The sequence below is a fragment of the Hakea prostrata genome, chromosome 8, assembly GCF_041222555.1.
Source record: "Hakea prostrata isolate BN-2017 chromosome 8, UWA_Hpros_2, whole genome shotgun sequence".
In the NCBI taxonomy this organism is placed as follows: domain Eukaryota; kingdom Viridiplantae; phylum Streptophyta; class Magnoliopsida; order Proteales; family Proteaceae; genus Hakea; species Hakea prostrata.
The window spans coordinates 10,107,391-10,125,479 of NC_142607.1; the positions used below are offsets into that span (position 1 = coordinate 10,107,391).

Consider the following 18,089-nt stretch of genomic DNA (forward strand, 5'->3'; position numbering starts at 1 on the left):
ACCAACTTTATTTTTCAACCCAAAAAAAAAAAAAAAACCCCTATTATTAGTGTTAATATTTTCAGAACGGATTTATCAAATGCCATTTTCAAGCAAAGAACGGTCTTTTAGCACAGAAACATTTAATTACGGTTTTGCATAAAAACTGGTTTCTCAAAAAAGAAACTTTACCAAACGCATACGAAATGTTTCGATAAATGTTGTCCGACCACCGATTCTGCAACACTCCCCATTGCGTTAGTTCTCTCAAGTCCCAAAGCCGTCACCCTTCTCAGCTTGGTTTACTCGCTAGTCGCCGCCTCCAATTCTGCAACACTCCTTGCAGCTTTTGCTTTAGTTTTCTTAACTCATAAGGTAAAAAGCAAGCTTAACTGGAACTTAGAGTGGTTCGATTTTATGTTGCTCTATCGGTTGTGATTGACAAATTCTCATGTTATTGCCTATGCATTTTTATATCGTCTAGTTATAGTTGTTTCGATTGGGTTTGCAACTTGTTCTGGACTTATCCCATCTCCAGCTGCTTTCCCATTTCATTTTTCTTCGTACCTGGTTATTATTCATTATAGAACACCTTATTAATCAATGCAGAACAACAATAATACTAGCAGTAAATTTTTTTTTTTTTTTTTGGGTTAATTAAATGCTCACTTGGCACTTGGCAAGTCCAAGTTTGAAAAGAAATAACCCTTTGAGGTCTAAGAGATGTTCAGACTTCGAATTACCCATCTGGCTAGTGCGTTTATATGTCACAAAGACAGCTCAGTCCTTGGGTATGCTTGATCTTTGAGGAGTCAGACATATTTATCCTGTGCTAGAGAAAGCTCAGAGAAAATTAGATTTTTCTGGAGCTTAAATATCTGAAACAAGATGGTAGTACAGAAAAAACATAATTTTCAAGACTAGAATGTCCTGTAGCAAATGTGTATCTTTGCATAATTCTCAAAGCTAACTTCACTCATACTCATTTTATCAAAGTGTTAATTCAGCACTTTGAATCTGTAATCACAGGAATATTTTCTTTCCCTTTCTTTAGTGGAAGAGTATCTCATTTCTTCGATTTACCAGCTTCTTATAGTTTCTCTTGTACATTCTGATATTAGCTCGATTATTGTTGCTAGGTTTGATAACGGCTGAACCATGGCATCACATGTTGTTGGATATCCTCGCATGGGACCAAAAAGAGAGCTTAAGTTTGCATTGGAATCTTTTTGGGATGGGAAAATTGGTGCTGAAGAATTGCAAAAAGTTGCAAAGGAACTAAGAATTTCGACATGGAAACAAATGAAGAATGCAGGAATTATGTTCATTCCCAGCAACACGTTCTCATACTATGATCAGGTTTTAGATACCACAGCTATGCTTGGGGGTGTCCCACCAAGATATGGATGGACTGGAGGTGAGATTGGCTTTGATATCTATTTTTCAATGGCTAGAGGGAACGCCAGAGTTCCTGCCATGGAAATGACTAAATGGTTTGATACTAACTAGTAAGTGCACTATTTGGTTTTTATATCTATAGACTGCCACCATGAACTTACTTGATAAATTTAGTTCTCCACAATTTTAATATACTTTTAAATCTTATCTAACAAGAATTTGTTCAAATTAGCTGTTTCCACAATTCATTAAGACTCAAATACTGGCCTTATTTTTTGGTACAGCCACTATATAGTGCCTGAGCTGGGTCCAGAATTGAGCTTTTCGTATGCTTCTCATAAGGCAGTGCTTGAATACAGGGAGGCAAAAGAGGTATGCATATATATATATATATATATATATAAAATATATATATAGAGAGAGAGAGAGAGAGAGATAGATAGATAGATAATGCATTGCAATTCCCAAAAGATTAAATTATATACTCATGTGTCTGTTTTGCAGCACGGGATTGAGACAATTCCTGTTTTTCTTGGTCCAGTTTCATATTTGTTGCTGTCAAAACCTGCAAAGGGTGTTGAAAAATCTTTTTCTCTTCTTTCACTGATTGGAAAGATCATTCCTGTCTACCAGTAAGCTATCAAAAGTGACAGATGACTTGATTGTTGTTTTAAATATAGCCACCTGAAACATTCCCTTTGTCATGGTAGGGAGATTTTGGCTGAGCTGAAGGCAAATGGGGCTACCTGGGTGCAGTTTGATGAGCCAACTTTTGTACTTGATTTAGACGATCATCAACTAAAAGCATTTGCTGATGCATATGAACAGTTGGAGGAGTTTTTATCTGGAATGCATGTTCTGGTCGAGACCTACTTTGCTGATATCCCTTTCAATGTGTATAAGTGTGTTTGACATTGCCACTATAATATTTAACTTTTACGAGTATACTCTTGTTTGTATTGAATTTTATTTTTCGTTCACTACAATTTCCTCTGATCTGGTTGTAGGATCATCACCTCATTGAAGGGTGTCTCAGCTATTGGGTTTGATCTAGTACGAGGGGAAAAAACCCTCGACCTTATCACAGGTTCAGGTTTTCCTTCTGACAAGTATCTCTTTGCTGGGGTTGTTGATGGCCGAAATATCTGGGCCAATGATCTTGAAGCATCTCTGAAGACGCTTAAGGCTCTTGAAAGTATCACAGGGAAAGGTACACTGTTCTGGAGTTGTAATTGGGTTCTTTTTTATTTTTATTTTTAGCTTTTGTGAATCAGAGCAGAATAAGAAATTTTATTTCACTAGCTAGTCACTGCAACTCATTCCAAGAAATTAATATTTTGGAATTATTAATCAAATGAATTGAATATATGAATTGGACTGGAATCTTATTTGGCATTGAATGGGGCAGATTGGAGAAATCAGATCCATGTAGCAGACCCTATTTGATGGAGATTAGATTGTATTCTTGTCAAGAGGAATTAATAATTTCAGTCTCGATATTAAATCTCCTACATTTTCATAAGGATAGAGTTCTCTGTTGGGGAGTGTGGCCCTGCTTACATGCGGATTTCAGCAGGAGCATGCATGAAGCATCAACAAGGGGGCGTTTCCGTCTTCCACGGGTATTGAGGAGGCCATTTCCTACCCCCTCCCCCTTTTGGTTTCCAGGCACGGTGTCCATGCTTCCCATGGAATCCTTTTTTTCCATTTTCATGTGTGCTCCTCAATTGCTTTTTGCTCATCTTCTCATGTGTCACTTCTGTGTTACCCTGCAAATTTAGTTTTCTCTTTTTCTATTATTTTGGTTCATGAACATTGTACACATTTTCTACTACAGATAAACTTGTGGTGTCTACTTCTTGTTCCCTTTTGCACACTGCGGTTGATCTAGCCAATGAAACAAAGCTGGATGAGGAGACCAAATCTTGGCTAGCATTTGCTGCACAAAAAATAGTTGAGGTGAATGCCTTGGCTATGGCATTGACTGGACAGAAGGATGATGTACGGATGCACTCAGAGATAAATTTGAGCTTGCAATTATAGACCGTTTAGTTTTTTACTAATCCATTTTTAGACTCAATTTTATAGGCATTCTTTTATGCAAATTCTGTTGCACAAACTTCGAGGAAATCATCTCCTAGGGTGAATAATGAAGCAATTAAAAAAGCAGTACGTATTGGAGTTTTTATCTACCTTGATTGGTTTTTCCCACCCTCCTTTTGTCAATGGGTATTAATGAATTGGTGCAACATGACATAAACTATACAGGTAGATGCAATGAGGGGTGCTGATCATCGCCGTGCAACACCGGTGGCTACTAGGCTTAATGCACAACAAAAGGAGCTGAATCTCCCAGTTCTTCCTACAACAACTCTTGGATCATTTCCGCAGACAATGGATCTTAGGAGGACTAGGCGTGAGTACAAGGCTAACAAGTGAGTTTTCTGGTTAACATCGTTTTGCAATTTATTTATGCAATCATTCTTTACTGATATACAATCATCCTCAACCTATTAGTCATTCATAATGGGACTATTCTGCCAATCCATGTTCCAACTGTTGATTTTAGGGGTTTGATGTGCATATCCATAATTGTTTTGCTTTGCTGAACTCATTTAGAGGAGACTGTTTCATGTTGTTACTTATTTATCTTAATGTACGAGCGCAGTAGTGAATCATATGGAGTCCATATCAAATGTCATTAGTAATTCGATCACAAGGAGGGATGACATAGCTTATACCAAGACCAACCCCCTCTTAAGGGGTATATTTTCCAGGTATTCCACTTCACAAGGAGATCTAGGTAACCCATGAACTTACCATGTTGCACTGTAGTTGGTGCCTAGATTTGTTCACTGTGTTGGATATATTACCTAATCATGTGTTAACAATTTCAGCATAGTAGCACTTTAGTGGTGGCAACAGGAAGCCACCATTCGGGCTTTGAATTTGCTATTTAATTCCCTCAAAGATGAAATAAGATGGCTAGAATTAAATTTGAAAAATAATTATGAAATGGTGACTGGATAGCTGACTGTTGTGTGTCCCAGAATATCAGAGGGAGAGTATGTGAAGGCTATTAAGGAAGAGATTGTTAAAGTTGTCAGGCTACAGGAGGAACTGGATATTGATGTTCTTGCACATGGAGAGCCTGAGGTAACTCATTTGGACTTCTGGATGAAAATTGAGTCTTTGGTGCTTCTATTATTTTTCTTTCTTTTGCAATCTTGCAGAGAAATGACATGGTAGAATATTTTGGTGAACAACTAAAGGGATTTGCTTTCACAGTAAATGGCTGGGTACAGTCATATGGTTCACGCTGTGTAAAACCACCAATTATTTATGGTGATGTCAGTCGACCTAAGTCAATGACAGTTTTTTGGTCCACAGCTGCTCAGAGTATGACCTCTCGTCCAATGAAGGGCATGCTTACCGGGCCTGTTACAATTCTCAATTGGTCATTTGTGAGGAATGACCAGCCCAGGTCAGTTTGCTAGTAATATGTAATAGAATATTGCTTGTCTCCTGTGAATCTCATTTACTTTCCTATTTCATTATTAGGTCTGAAACTTGCTATCAAATTGCCTTGGCAATAAAAGATGAGGTTGAAGATTTGGAAGCAGCTGGAATTCAAGTGAGCTTTCTTTTGTAACACAGTTTTTCTTTTTTGATGTTCTTTGCTTGTGTGTGTGTGTTTGTTTTCCTATTTTTTTTTTTTATTTTTTAGTTTTCTTTTTTTGGGGGATGGGGGGAGTAGCTGAGAAGTTCTGAATTTTAGTCATCTTCTCTTGTTTGTCCCTGACTCCTTGTGATAAATGAATATCAATGAATATTGTTGTAAAAACTGATTTTTTATATTTTTGATAGTTTTTACAAGTTCCCAGGTGATCCAAATTGATGAAGCGGCATTGCGTGAAGGTCTACCCCTGCGCAAGTCGGAGCAGGGTTTCTACCTAGATTGGGCTGTCCATTCTTTCAGGATTACCAACTGTGGTGTAAAGGACACAACACAGGTTTGGTCTTAAAAACTATTGATTATATTTCTTGTTACTTACAAGTTTCAATTTCATGGTGCATATTACAGCTAACTCAGAATTTACAATATTTTCTTTTTAAATGTAATGAGCAGATCCACACACACATGTGCTATTCAAATTTTAATGACATCATGCAGTCTATTATCGATATGGATGCTGATGTGATTTCAATTGAAAATTCAAGATCTAGTGAAAAGCTCTTTTCAGTTTTCCTTGAAGGAGTAAAATATGGTGCTGGAATTGGGCCTGGGGTGTATGATATCCACTCCCCAAGAATCCCTACTGTGGAAGAGATCACTGACCGCATCAAGAAGATGTTGACTGTCCTTGACATGAATGTTCTTTGGGTGAATCCAGATTGTGGTTTGAAGACCAGAAAATATACTGAAGTGAAACTAGCCTTGACCAACATGGTTGCTGCTGCGAAGCTGCTTCGAACCCAGTTGGCAAGTACAAAGTGAGATCAAAAGATGTGCTTTTGTTCTTCCCTTCCACTTGTGTTGGTTTTTCTTTTGGTGATTTGGTTGTGTTTCAGTGAACCTTGCCTTTCTTCTTATTGATTTCATGAGAACATGCACAATGAGACTATCATTTCTTGTTTTCTGTTTGGACGTTTGGCAATACATTTATTCCACTGAAAGAGCCAAAATTCCATTTTAGATCAATGCCTGGTTTCAAGTCAACAGGAGTATTGTTAATCAAATCAGCCAAGATCACTACTGGTTACGGTTGATGATGATCCATGCTGGATTTCTAGGGTTCAGGCTGGTTCCAGCTGATTTTTAGTCTAATAACCTAGGTTAGGTTTTGAGATTCTTCTTTTCTGGAGGATCCAATTCCCATCCTACAAGATTTTTGCGCCCTGAATAAGGTTTACCCATGAGTGAAAAAAAAAAGTGATGCATTTGATCATTTCTCTTCAGTCTTGTGTTTTCTGTATGCTATATAGTTTGTGGCTTTCTTTTTCACCATTGCTGGCATCTATTGCCATTCTACATAGCTATTCAGTTGAGGTATTTTAAGTTTTTTGATGCCCTTCAATCCTGAAACAGAACTTCTATTGCATAGCAGAAGAAATAGCAGCTAATGCCACTGGAAAACCACTAATAAACTACCTCGCGATATTGCTCAATCTCTTGTTTTCATTAATTCCAGTCATAGTAGTTGTATCGTCAACCTCATTTTGGTTCTTCTGTCTCTCTGCAGGAGACTATTGTCCATTGGATTTCGTTCTAGGCATCGTGTGCTATTCAAATCAGATACTTCTCCTCAAGTGTTATAGAGATCACCATCTAATTGCTTTAGGGCCTGTTTGGTTACTTGAGTTTGTAGATTTCAAAAATTTGGGGGGGGAGATCCATTCACATCTAACTTGTTGGAATTTTTGGAATGAAATTTCTAGATTTATCCCAAAAATATTTATTGAATTATGGTTCAAATCTTTAGCGCTTTGATAGTATGGGTGAAATGAACTTCCACATAATCATGACCATCTCCCAATGCTTCCAATAGATGACATCCTCGCATAGCCAAAGCTTCTCCTTCTAAGGGAGACCCAAATTTACGAGGAGTGGTATGAATCTAGAATTCAAGACATGGCTGACCCATCTATTGGCCATTCTACATAGCTATTAAGTTGAGGTAACTTTTTTAAGTTTTTTTTTTTGATGCCCTTAAGCAATTTGGGGTCTCATTTCTAAATTATTTTATTATATTAAAGAATAAATATACATATATTTTGTGGGCCCCAATGGATTTGAAAAAAAAAACGAGTAAAATTATAAGTATTTTCTCCGATAAAATATAGGTAAAATTAAAGCAACAATATAAAAAAATATTTAACATTAATTCAACCCTAAAAAGTTAGTTGCAGCCAAAATTTTCTTTAGTAAGAAATATCAACCTCATTTTTTTTTAGGTAAGCTGCAAACTAATAGTAATTAGTTACCGACTATATAGACATTTTATTTACAATACAAAATCAAATAACAAAGATTGTGAAGTAAAGCATAGATATAAAATCAAATAAACTTCTCAAAAAAACAACAAAAGTTGAAAAGATATACCATAAATAAATTGCTAGAAGCGTACCTAATTGTGGTTAGATTTTTTTTCGAATTTTCTTAACCCACGCTTATAGAAAGGGAAGAGAATAAATAGGAATCAGAATACAAAATCCAAAATTGCACAAGAAGTAAAGAATCATCTAGATTCATGAAATTTAAATAAAAAAAAATAAACGATAAATATAGTGTAAAAAGAGTACCGAATTGTGGAGTTGATTTTTTTTAAATTTTCTAACCCAGAGAGGGAAGAGAATAAATAGGGAGAAAGAGGAGAGAGGTGAAAAAAGCTAGAAAATACAATGGGGTAGGCATTCACAGAGATGTTTTTGATTCAGAATAACATTTTTAGGATTTTTGAATATCTAATAAGATTTATTTCCACAACCAAACACTTAACCCTTTTATAGAATTATAAGAGAATCCATAGGATAATTGAAGAGCCAATAGATGGGAGAATAAATAGAATTGAAGATTAGTTTTAATTAGGAATGACATTTATACTTATTATTTTACCTTAAAAAGTTGTTCCCATTTAGTGGGGGGGGGGGGGCAAATAGTGACATCCATCTGGGAGAAATTTTAGAATTCAAGAAATCTAAAAACCTTTATCAAGATTATAAAATATTCGTTGTCTCCAAATACGACTCCTTTTGCGTCAACTAGACTTACTCCCAATTGTTCAAATCGGTGTCCCTTTGGAAGGTTCTCATCCCTTCTAACCCATCTTGGTTCTAGTAGGAATTTCTTCACCTCCACGCCCTTGCTCTGTCAGCCACCTCATCAATGATCAATGATGGAACTGATACATCATTCTGGTTTGATCCTTATAGAACCTCTTGGCATTTTGTTCCATTATTTTAATGTTCATTGAGTCCACTCTACGAAAAACAATCCCTTATCTTTCTTCCTCTACTCTAGATCTTCGCTTTGCCTCTCTGTCACTTCCATTTCATCTCCTCCCTGGGCTATTATCCTGTCTATTTCTGACAAGGAAATAGACTATCCATTTCCTTGTAAATATGTAACATGTGTCTCAACATTACATTGAAATATTGAAATCCATTTACAATTCACATCATTTAAAAGGTTGATGTAACTTATAAATGGATTTCAACAATTTGATGTGATGTTGGGACACATGTTATGCATCAGTTAGGGGTGTCAACAGTTCGGGTTGGGCCGGTTTCGAGCCGAGCCTAACGATTTCAGGCTGAAAAACACTTAGCCCAAACACGGCCCATAAAAAAAATAACGGTTTCGGGTCGGTGTAGTTTGGGTTTGGGTTGACTAATGGTTTGGATCAACGGTTTAAAATTGGGTTGACTAATGGTTTGGACTAACGGTTTAGAATTGGGTTTACTAACATTTGAGTTCGGGTTTACTAGAAGTATGTTTTGAGTACCTTGTTGATGTGTAGAATTTATCAAAAGCATGTGAACACATATAAGCATTAAGTTCTCTCCAAGTCTCTTATGCTGGTGTACAAAACCAACAACTTTTTTATTCAAATAAGTATAAATTATAGAACTATAACTAATATACAAAAGAAAGCTGGCATCTGGTGAATTTCAGTGGGTTGTCTTTGTTTATTCTCCTCCCCCTTCTTAATACGTATACAAATGGATCAAAATAAAGCATTAAAAGATTTTCAAATGATAATACACTTGCTAAATATTTACTAAGCCCATATTCCAAATGGCGAAGGCTTTGACAAGCTCACTGTTTGCATATTCCAAAGCAAAACAAATGGATACTTGAGGGTTTTATTATATTTTACATTTAAATTGAAATTTATTTATTTATTTATAATGGGCTGGTTCAGATTCGGGCGAAACGATTGGGGCTAGCGAGCCACACACAGGCTAGCCCGGCCCCAACCAATGCGGGCTGAGGTTGTTCAACCCAAACACAACCCATTAAGCTTTGATTCAGGCCGGTTTGGTTTGGTTTTAATGGTTCGGGCTAGGTTTTTGTATTAGTTGTCCCTCCCCCTTGTCCCTTGGGTCAACCCTATTTGGTTTAAAAGTAATGTGCTTTGCCAGTCTTCCATTGCTTGAAGAGCTTTATCCTCTTGCCTTCCCATCCAAGCTTTTGTAATCCGTCATCATATTCTTGTCCCCATCTCTTGTATTCTTTGCCGTCGGGTGAAGAGGATGTCCCTCATCTCTTCTTCTCCTGCCCTTTCTTCCTTGCTAATTGGTCCCTTGTTCTTGTTTCCATTTGGCACTGTTGTTGGACACCACTATCATTTGCACGTGTTATTGGATGAGGTCCACTGTAGAGGTTCCTCGATTATCGATATCATTGGCAAACTTATTTTTGGTGCTTTTATTTCTCATATTTGGGCAGCGTGCAGTCTCCATAGATGGTCTTCCAAATCTCAATCAATTAATCAGATTTGCATGCTATATATCTGGATGTTAGTTCCAAATTTCATCTTTGAGAGCTCATCAAGGAGAGGTAGTAGTGTTTCGAAAGACTTGATGCGTCATGGGAATTATGTTTGAATCTTTGTAAATGGCTTATGGGATTCTATCACATAGAGAGGAGTCTAATGTTGTCTAATTTGGGGGGTAGAATGGTAGCTTGCTGGTAGCAAAATCAATTGCTTGGCAACCCAAGTGGAACCCGAGGTTGTTAGGGATTCTGTCCACTTGGCTATCAACCCATGTTTGTTGGTTTATCCCCTCCCCTTTTGGATTGAACTCTTCTATTTTGAATCCGGATCATCTCATTGTCGGGGGAGCATCCCGATGGCTTTTTGACCACAAAAACCAGTGGGTCCCACTGGTGAAAAAATATTTTTTTTTTTTTTTTTTCAAAAAGCATTTTTCACCGTGGGCCCCATTGATCTTTGTGGTCAGGAAGCGTCGGGGTCATTGATCCGGACTCTTCTATTTTATCCTCTAGACTGGACTAGAAATAGTGTTCTAGAGTCTATAAGTTGTTTATTCGTACGAAAAATAAAAAGGGAAAAAGAAAAGACAGTGTCACAGTAGGCGTTGGAATCATAATTTTCGTACCGAAACAAACCGAAACGGGTCGAAACCAACCGGCTGATACCCCTCACCGTCATTTTCATTAACACGTTCTGAATGACTGAATCATGAATGATAAAAACCTAACGAACCCTCGAAGCTTCCAAATTCCAAGTCGATTTGTTTCACCTTTATTGAAACCAAATTCAACACTGGAAGATCTAACAGATGAACGTTTTCGCGTGTAGTTCTGTCGTTCAAAACCCTATGAGGTAAAACCTTATCCGTCAATCTTTCTAGTTCATTCTATCTGTCGTCGAAGCTCTGGCAGAAATTCATACAAAAAGATCAACTTGAAGATGGAACAATCTTGGCGTTTCAGACCTGTGTTAGGTAATATCTGCCCTACTTGTTCTGTTTTGCATTATCCTTTTTGTTCTCGACCTCCTGCATTCGATCGAAACGGCTATGAAGGCGAAGATTTTCGTCGATTCCCGTTAGAAAACGATCACTCGTTTCACAGGCCCTTTTTTGATCCGTCATTGGATAATCGGATGGTTCCACCGATGCATCGTCCTCCATCACATATGGACAATCGCTTCAATTCGATGGGGTCGCTTGGCGGGAATCCAAGTGATGCATACGGTTGGCATAAAGGACAGGATTTGGAGAGGTATCCTGTTCGGCCGTTTCTGCGATCGTCACACATGACAGATTCTGGTGCCATTGGCGGTAATTTTAGGGACGATTTTCAGCTTGGTCGTTTTGATCACGGTGACAATGGATATATGAGAGGAGAGTTCCTTGAGATGGATAGAATTCACAAGAGGATGAAGATCGACGAGATGGGTAACGGTTCTTCTGCGCAAATCTCACTGCCATACCGGCATGATTACTTCACGAATACGGCAAGAAAACTAGCAGAAGATGAACGGAGGTTGAGTTTGGTTAGGAATCATGGTGTTACACCTAGTGCTCCAACGTCGCTAAATGGGCTTGATTCTTCGTTTGAAACAGGCTCCGATTTCGCAAGCAGACCAAGTAGATATTTGTACGAAAGCTCAATTCGGGAAGGAAGCAGTAGTGGCGTTGACGGTGCACATGTTAATTTTGATATTCATTCTAAGTTTCCAAATGATACGGGGAAAAACGTTTCTTACGATTCTGGGTTTGTTTCTACTGATAGAAAGGGTTCACTTATGCATCCCGAGCGTGCATATGAAATTTCGGGACCTTCCATCCGTGACGAACTGTTGAGGGAGAAGCAAAGGTCAGGCACTGGTCAAACACAGGTGGGAAGTAAAGGAAATGGTTTTGTTTCACAAATGGACCATGAGTTGTCCCAAAACCTGGAAGGTGGTGGTAAGAATGCAATCCACCACCGTGTGCAAAATGAACAACCGATGCAGTCTCATTATGGTCAAATGGAAAATTCTGCTAATCATTTGTTGCATAATTATGGACCAAGTAATGTCCCATCTGCCACTCCTAAATTCTATGAGCTTGACAGAGAAAACCAAGAGCGATCAACCCTTCAACGTGAAGACATGTATCATTATGGTTCTAACCATATGCCAAATGAATTTGACAGACAAAATCAGAAGCCATTAGCCCTTCACTGTGAAGAGCCATATCATTATAGTTCTGACCATATACCGTACGAATTTGATGGACAAAAAAACCAGAAGCCATTACCCCTTCACCGTGAAGAAGCGTATCATTATAGTTCTGAGCATATGCCATACTCCTTTCCTGTGGGTTATAATGAAAGAGACCATAGCCGAGATGAACATCTTCGTTCAGAGGATTTTGGGCCTGCAAAGGGACCCCATTATCATCTCCCAGCTAACTGGAAGATGTCTTCCAGCTCAAAGACATCTCACCATGAACAGGATTCTAACTCATGCACAGAAAATGCTCAGCTTCCCCTGGCATATCCAATGCAGCATATGGTTGGAAGTGTGCATGATCATCATTCCTTTGGCAAGGTTGATGCTAGACAGTCTTTTGAAGCTAAACCTTCACCATTAGCCGATAGTCATGTGCCGGTTGGGCCTGAAAGTTTTTCTACATCCACAATGAACAGTCAAGGATATTACTTACCCATGTCTGCTGAAAACAGTATGCCGGTGCAGGATTCTCGAACGTTTGGACAGCAACCTCCTCTTCCTCCTGGGCCACCTCCACCTCCACCAGTGGATCCACCACAGCCACCTCCCGTACATTGCCAGCTTACAACTTCGCCTACTGGACCATCTTCTTTGCTGTTTCCAATGCGTTCTAGTTCTTCGACCAGCTTGCCCTTGGCACATCAGCCAGCTCATGAAATGCAGCCACCACTACAACCCTATTTCCACAGTAAGCAACATATGCATGGTTCAACTGGTTTTGTTACAGAAGTAAGTTTACATACTCGTATGAAGTAATGTCTAATTATAATTGAACATTTCTCTAGATTCCTCTGTATTAACATATTTCAACTCTATGGAGTAGTTTATTCAACTTTATTGTCCTGGACCCAGAAATTTCTTTTACACAAATAAAAATCATCATAATTTCTTCCGAGAAAAAAACTCAAAAAAATCCACATAGTTAAACTATGCCACTGAGGACAAAAATCATCCTTAATAGATGTCATGGCCCTTGTTTTTGGTCTTTGATGACCGTTGTTTTCATTTTATTGCATTATAGAATTATATTTGTGTGGCTGGTGGCTTCTTCATGGTTCATCCATTAGTAGTGAAGGCTTAAGCTGCCATTATTTGGAATTTGCATGGCTGTAAACTTAACTTTCCAGTCATTAAATTGTTGAAGAAGGTGGTTTCTGATTGTTTAATTTACCTTTTGAGTCATCGCCAATATGATTTTGTTGATGACATAATAGAATCGAGGTCTCTTAAAATAGAACATTGCTTTTCCTTATACAGGGGTCACAAATCATCCACCAGACATCTAAACAATTTTCTGATGAAGGGAAACACTTTCCAGTGAAGCATCCGTCGCCAGATAGGGTGAAGTTTATTGATGCTTCTCACTTATTCAGCCAGCCACATAGAGCTACTCGTCCTGATCATTTTGTGATCATCCTTCGAGGTCTTCCAGGTAACTTTTGACTACTGATTTTAAGTGCTTTCAACTGATTTGTTTCACTTGATATTTTTGTTCTCAGGAAACTTGAGTAGTGGTTGATTTATTGCTCTTGCAGTAGGTTGGCATACTAAAATGGAAGAATATCTAAGCACGTTCGTAGATAATGGATTCATCTGTAGGATTATTATTGTTAATTTATTTACTCTTTTGTTTTTTTTGTCGTATTTATATTTCAAGGCTGCCCAGATATGGAGGAGCATGTGGACTCTTTTCTTGCCATTAGGCATGTCACCCAGTGTGCAGCTGTACATTGAGAAATGGTCAACGCCAAACTCTCTTCCCTCCGGTGCTGGTTGAGGGGACTGTAACCTAATACGTTTGTACCCCCAATGATAATTGCATTTGGTTTCTATGGATAGTGCTCTGAAGCAGTGTCTTTGACCTCTGCATTTGTTCTGGATGTTGCAAATGGTTTGGTGCTTTGTTACACTGAAAGTACAGGAGAGTAGGCACTGCCCATTTTTTTAATCAAGTAATTTCCTGGGATAACACAAACCACAACTGAATCTTTAGGCCTTATGAGTCACCTAGAGGTATTATCTTAATGGAGAGAAGCCTTGGTTTGGGTTGTGCTTCCATTGGGCCGTTGATCCCATGGGTTTACTTCATTATTAACCAATGTAATGAGCCTTTAGTACAAGTAAAGAATAGGAATTTTCTTCATTAATTAAGAGTCCTGGGAGAGACTGGGTTGTTGATCCGATCCAATCCTTATTCTCTATCTTCCATTTTCTCCCTTAATTTCATTATGTTGCCTGCTTAAGTTTAGTTGTTGCCCAGTTTTTTGAAGACCAAAGCAGAATTAAATTTCATCCAACAAGATCCTACCTGGCTAGGTCCTCTTGGATCCAGCTTTACTTATCCTTCTATAAATATTCTATTGCAAGTGATGAACAGAGGTTTTTGAGTTATTTATATAAGTGAACATGTGATGTAGGTTCCCACACCCACCCCAAGAAGGTCCCCCCAAGGCTTGAAAGAAGGCCTAGGGTTGCTGCCCAGCTGCGTAGAAGCATGAATTGACAGCAGGGGTATTTTGGTAATTTTGGGCAGTGTAGGCAGGCAAAGGCAGTTAGGTTGTCGGGTGCAGCAGCAAAGCATACTTAGCTATCCCTACCTTGCGAAACCCTACCTTGCGAATGCAAGTTAGCTACAGCTGAGCCGCCTTACTCAGGGAGTAAGCAAGTAAACTACCAGTCCTACAGTCACGGTTTACACGGCCTAAGCAACTACTGAAACAAGAGTGCCCAGTCAGCCGATAGGAAGCATGGCGAATCACATAGAGTTGCCCCTACCTGCCAGCGCACGGATAGATAGGGCGGGCGTGAAGGGGCTAGTAGTTGCTCCCCTAGTAGTATCTGATAAACATAGGCTGCTGAATCGACATAAAATAAAGAGTCCACTTCTGCTGCATCAACGGCACCTTTTCCGCCTTCTTCATCATGTTGTTCCATCCCTCAGGGATGTTTGGTAGGTGTCCGGGCCTCCTAAAAAATCCCTCCGACAAGAATGCCACTTGTTTTCTTTTCCTCGGCCAGCTTCCGAGTCTCTGCGGGAGACGAGGAAAACTGATGGTGAACCCAACTGGGTTTAGTTATATGCAGGAGTTTGTTTGAAGTTTAATTCCGTTTTTACTTGGTTATTTGGTTTAGCATAGGATGAGATAAGTAGAAGTCCTACTTAAAATAAAAGTCCAATTTAAGTTAGAAGTCCTGGTTAGATTCTGTTTTTGATGTTAAGTCCAACTGTCCAAGTAGGAGTCAATACTAAAAGCTATGAATAGCCAGTCTATGCTTGTAACAAGACGGTTTTGATGAATAAAGTTATTGCAGAGAGAGTTACGATGGAGATCAAGGTTCTACTTGGGCTACTAGGGTTTTCAAGTGCATGGAATTCCTGCAGCAGCTTGGTTGGTTGCTTCTCTTTCATTCACTCTTCATGCACAACCTCCTAAACTGGCATCCCTGGCCGTCCTTCTTCTGCTGCTTCCTAATCCACCTCTCTAGCTGCCTTCTGCATGCCCTACCTTTCTTCCCAAAACCCTATAAATCCGATACCCACTAATTCCCAGTTACACAAACTGAATCCCCTCACATTCTGGATTCACCACCTGTCCTCTCCATCTAGCACTTGACCCCAACCCCAGCCCTGGCTGCCACCTAGAAACTCTAGAATTTGGGACCTTAAATTTCCTAAAACCTAGCACCTTTGGAACTTAAGGCTGAAACCAGAAACAGCAAGGTTCAGAATTGTGTTTCAATAACCCTAAGCCTATAAACCCTAACCGAACTTGGTACAAAACCCCCTACAAATCCTAGTACCCTAATCAGCCTATAATTCCCAGTCGCAGCGTTTTGACCCTAATTTGCCTGTTATTCATCAAGGTTCCTTGGTTTAATGGCCCTCTTCCCAGTGAGGCTATATCAACAAGAGTTTGGGATCAATGTTTCAATAGAAAATTTCAAGGAACAAGATCAGCTGCAATTAGAGTTCAATGGAACCTGATGGAAAGAAAGGGCTGGGGGCTGGGTAAGAGAGAATCAGGTTCTCTCACAAATTAAAGGATGATCCACTACAAATACCCCTACAAACCCTAGTACCCTAATCAGCCTATAATCCCTAGTCCCATGGTTTTTTAAATCCTAATTTGCCTGCTTTCATCAAGGATCCATGGCCCTCTTCCCAGTGAGGCTACATCAACGAGAGTTTGGGATCAAGGGGTTCAATAGAAAATTTCAAGGAACAAGATCAGCTGCAATTAGAGTTCAACAGAACCTGATAGAAAGAAAGGGCTGGGGGCTGGTTGCAAATTAAAGGATGAATCCAGTGGATCATTAGGAAGAAAACAGAGGGATTTAACAGCAATAGTTAGCTAATAACAAATGTCTATGAATACAACTGGTTGGTGTTAAATAGGTGAGTAAATGGTACTGTGGATACTGTAGTTACCAATTTTGAAGAGTTTGATTCAAGAATTTCACCACATAATGGAAACGAGTATTAAAAATCCAGATTGTTAAACTAGAACATAAGTAGTGAACAATACAAAAATTACCTACCCAGAGGCAATAACTGAGGCTCTTGTCAGAGTGATAACTGATGAAGTAGAGACAGAGATGTGCAATTTTTTTTTCAAATTGGTCTGTCTTGATAGTAATTTCAACTATTGTTAGAAGCGCAGCAAGCTAGCAAATTGAATGCTTGAAGATCCTTGAATTTGCAGGAACGTAGAGTCTTCAAGAACCCTCTAGATGTGCTGGTTGACTGCTGTTAATTCGGATGTCCTTCCCATACATGCACTTTCTAAGCCCTCCTTTTCCCCCCTTTCCTTGATGTATCTATTAATAATCTGATATCATCTTAAGCAATAAAAAGTGAACATATTGAAGTTTGTATTTATTCTTGATATTAGTGTTTTATACACCTTGAAAAGAAGAGTAGTCTGAACTGGGTCTGTCAAAATTTCAGGTAGTGGTAAAAGTTATTTGGCAAAGATGTTGCGTGACCTTGAGGTTGAAAATGGTGGTGATGCACCCCGGATTCATTCGATGGATGACTACTTCATGACTGAAGTAGAAAAGGTGAGTCGGAGTTTCCTTTTTTTGGCTGATGTTCAGCGGAGTTGTGTGTCTGGAGTGATAATTTTCATTTTGTGGCTGTCGATTATGATTGTTAGCTTTCCTTCTGTTTCTTGTCTTCCTTATAATTCTTGATGCTGTTAATCACTTGCCTTTTTGCACTCTGTTATTGAGGTTGAGGAGAGTGAGACTTCTATCTCATCTGGTTCCGCAAAAGGCAAAAAACGAATTACAAAGAAGGTGATGGAGTATTGTTATGAACCTGAAATGGAAGAGGTGATTGTCATCCTTTTCAAACCTTATAATATTTGTTTTTCGATTGTTCCTGTGAATTTCAGTATTCTCATATTTGCTTTGTTTGGTTTCTTTTCCTTCTAATTTTGTTAGCTTGCTGAGTAATTCTATTAACTCAAAACATTTTGGTCCTCGAATTTTCAGTCTATGCGCAGCTCTTTTTATAGTGCTTATTATTATCATTGATTGTTCTGGGTTATTGAAACATGAAAGAAGAGAAAAAGCTGAGTATGAAAAAGGAGACTAATCTAAGGACTAAAATCAGGTAATAAAATGATGGGACACTAAAAGCAATGGAAGGGGGAACTAACAAGGATGGTAATCATTAAGCAAAAAATAAGGTGGGGGAGAGGGTGTGTGGGGACATCATTAAAAGGGTGATACTTCAAAACCAGGGAATGACAGAAACATAAATATGGGATTTTACATTTAGGTGGAGGTTGAGAATGTATGAAAAAATGGGGATGGGGGGAGAATTCAGGGGGAATGTCTTGACTTTTTGCAAGATCCTATTTCTTAATGTGTATGGGCTTGCCTTACGATGGAAAGAAGTTTGTTTCTGATCTCAGAAATGGCTTCCTAGATATGTTCTATACTATGTGACGAGGA

General features: G+C 38.8%; 2 protein-coding genes across 2 annotated transcripts in view; both read left to right on the plus strand.

The window, feature by feature from the left end:
* The first annotated feature begins 188 nt into the window (after positions 1-188).
* On the plus strand, positions 189-6,072 carry LOC149006781 (5-methyltetrahydropteroyltriglutamate--homocysteine methyltransferase 2-like). Its single transcript, XM_089166397.1, has 14 exons — positions 189-354; positions 1,119-1,487; positions 1,662-1,749; positions 1,882-2,009; positions 2,088-2,279; positions 2,385-2,587; positions 3,215-3,378; positions 3,466-3,546; positions 3,646-3,812; positions 4,428-4,533; positions 4,611-4,861; positions 4,939-5,011; positions 5,262-5,390; positions 5,507-6,072. The coding sequence occupies exons 2-14, from the start codon at positions 1,138-1,140 to the stop codon at positions 5,873-5,875; spliced, it is 2,301 nt and encodes a 766-aa protein (XP_089022523.1). The 5' UTR covers positions 189-354; positions 1,119-1,137; the 3' UTR covers positions 5,876-6,072.
* Positions 6,073-10,592: 4,520 nt separating this feature from the next.
* Positions 10,593-18,089, plus strand: part of LOC149006782 (P-loop containing nucleoside triphosphate hydrolases superfamily protein) — a 32,604-nt gene continuing 25,107 nt past the window's right edge. Inside the window, exons 1-4 of the mRNA XM_089166151.1 lie at positions 10,593-12,857; positions 13,386-13,560; positions 17,077-17,189; positions 17,361-17,462. Of these exons, the coding sequence (XP_089022277.1) occupies positions 10,818-12,857; positions 13,386-13,560; positions 17,077-17,189; positions 17,361-17,462 (2,430 nt within the window). The 5' untranslated portion in view covers positions 10,593-10,817. The remainder of the gene's footprint in view (positions 12,858-13,385; positions 13,561-17,076; positions 17,190-17,360; positions 17,463-18,089) is intronic.

What these genes read in the sequence shown, in the direction of transcription:
- LOC149006781 (XM_089166397.1), top strand. Translation starts at nt 1,138, where the DNA reads ATGGCATCACATGTTGTTGGATATCCTCGCATGGGACCAAAAAGAGAG. An exon ending in AAATGGTTTGATACTAACTA is followed by an intron (nt 1,488 to 1,661) that starts GTAAGTGCACTA and finishes TTTTTGGTACAG; the next exon opens with CCACTATATAGTGCCTGAGC. An exon ending in ATCCCTTTCAATGTGTATAA is followed by an intron (nt 2,280 to 2,384) that starts GTGTGTTTGACA and finishes ATCTGGTTGTAG; the next exon opens with GATCATCACCTCATTGAAGG.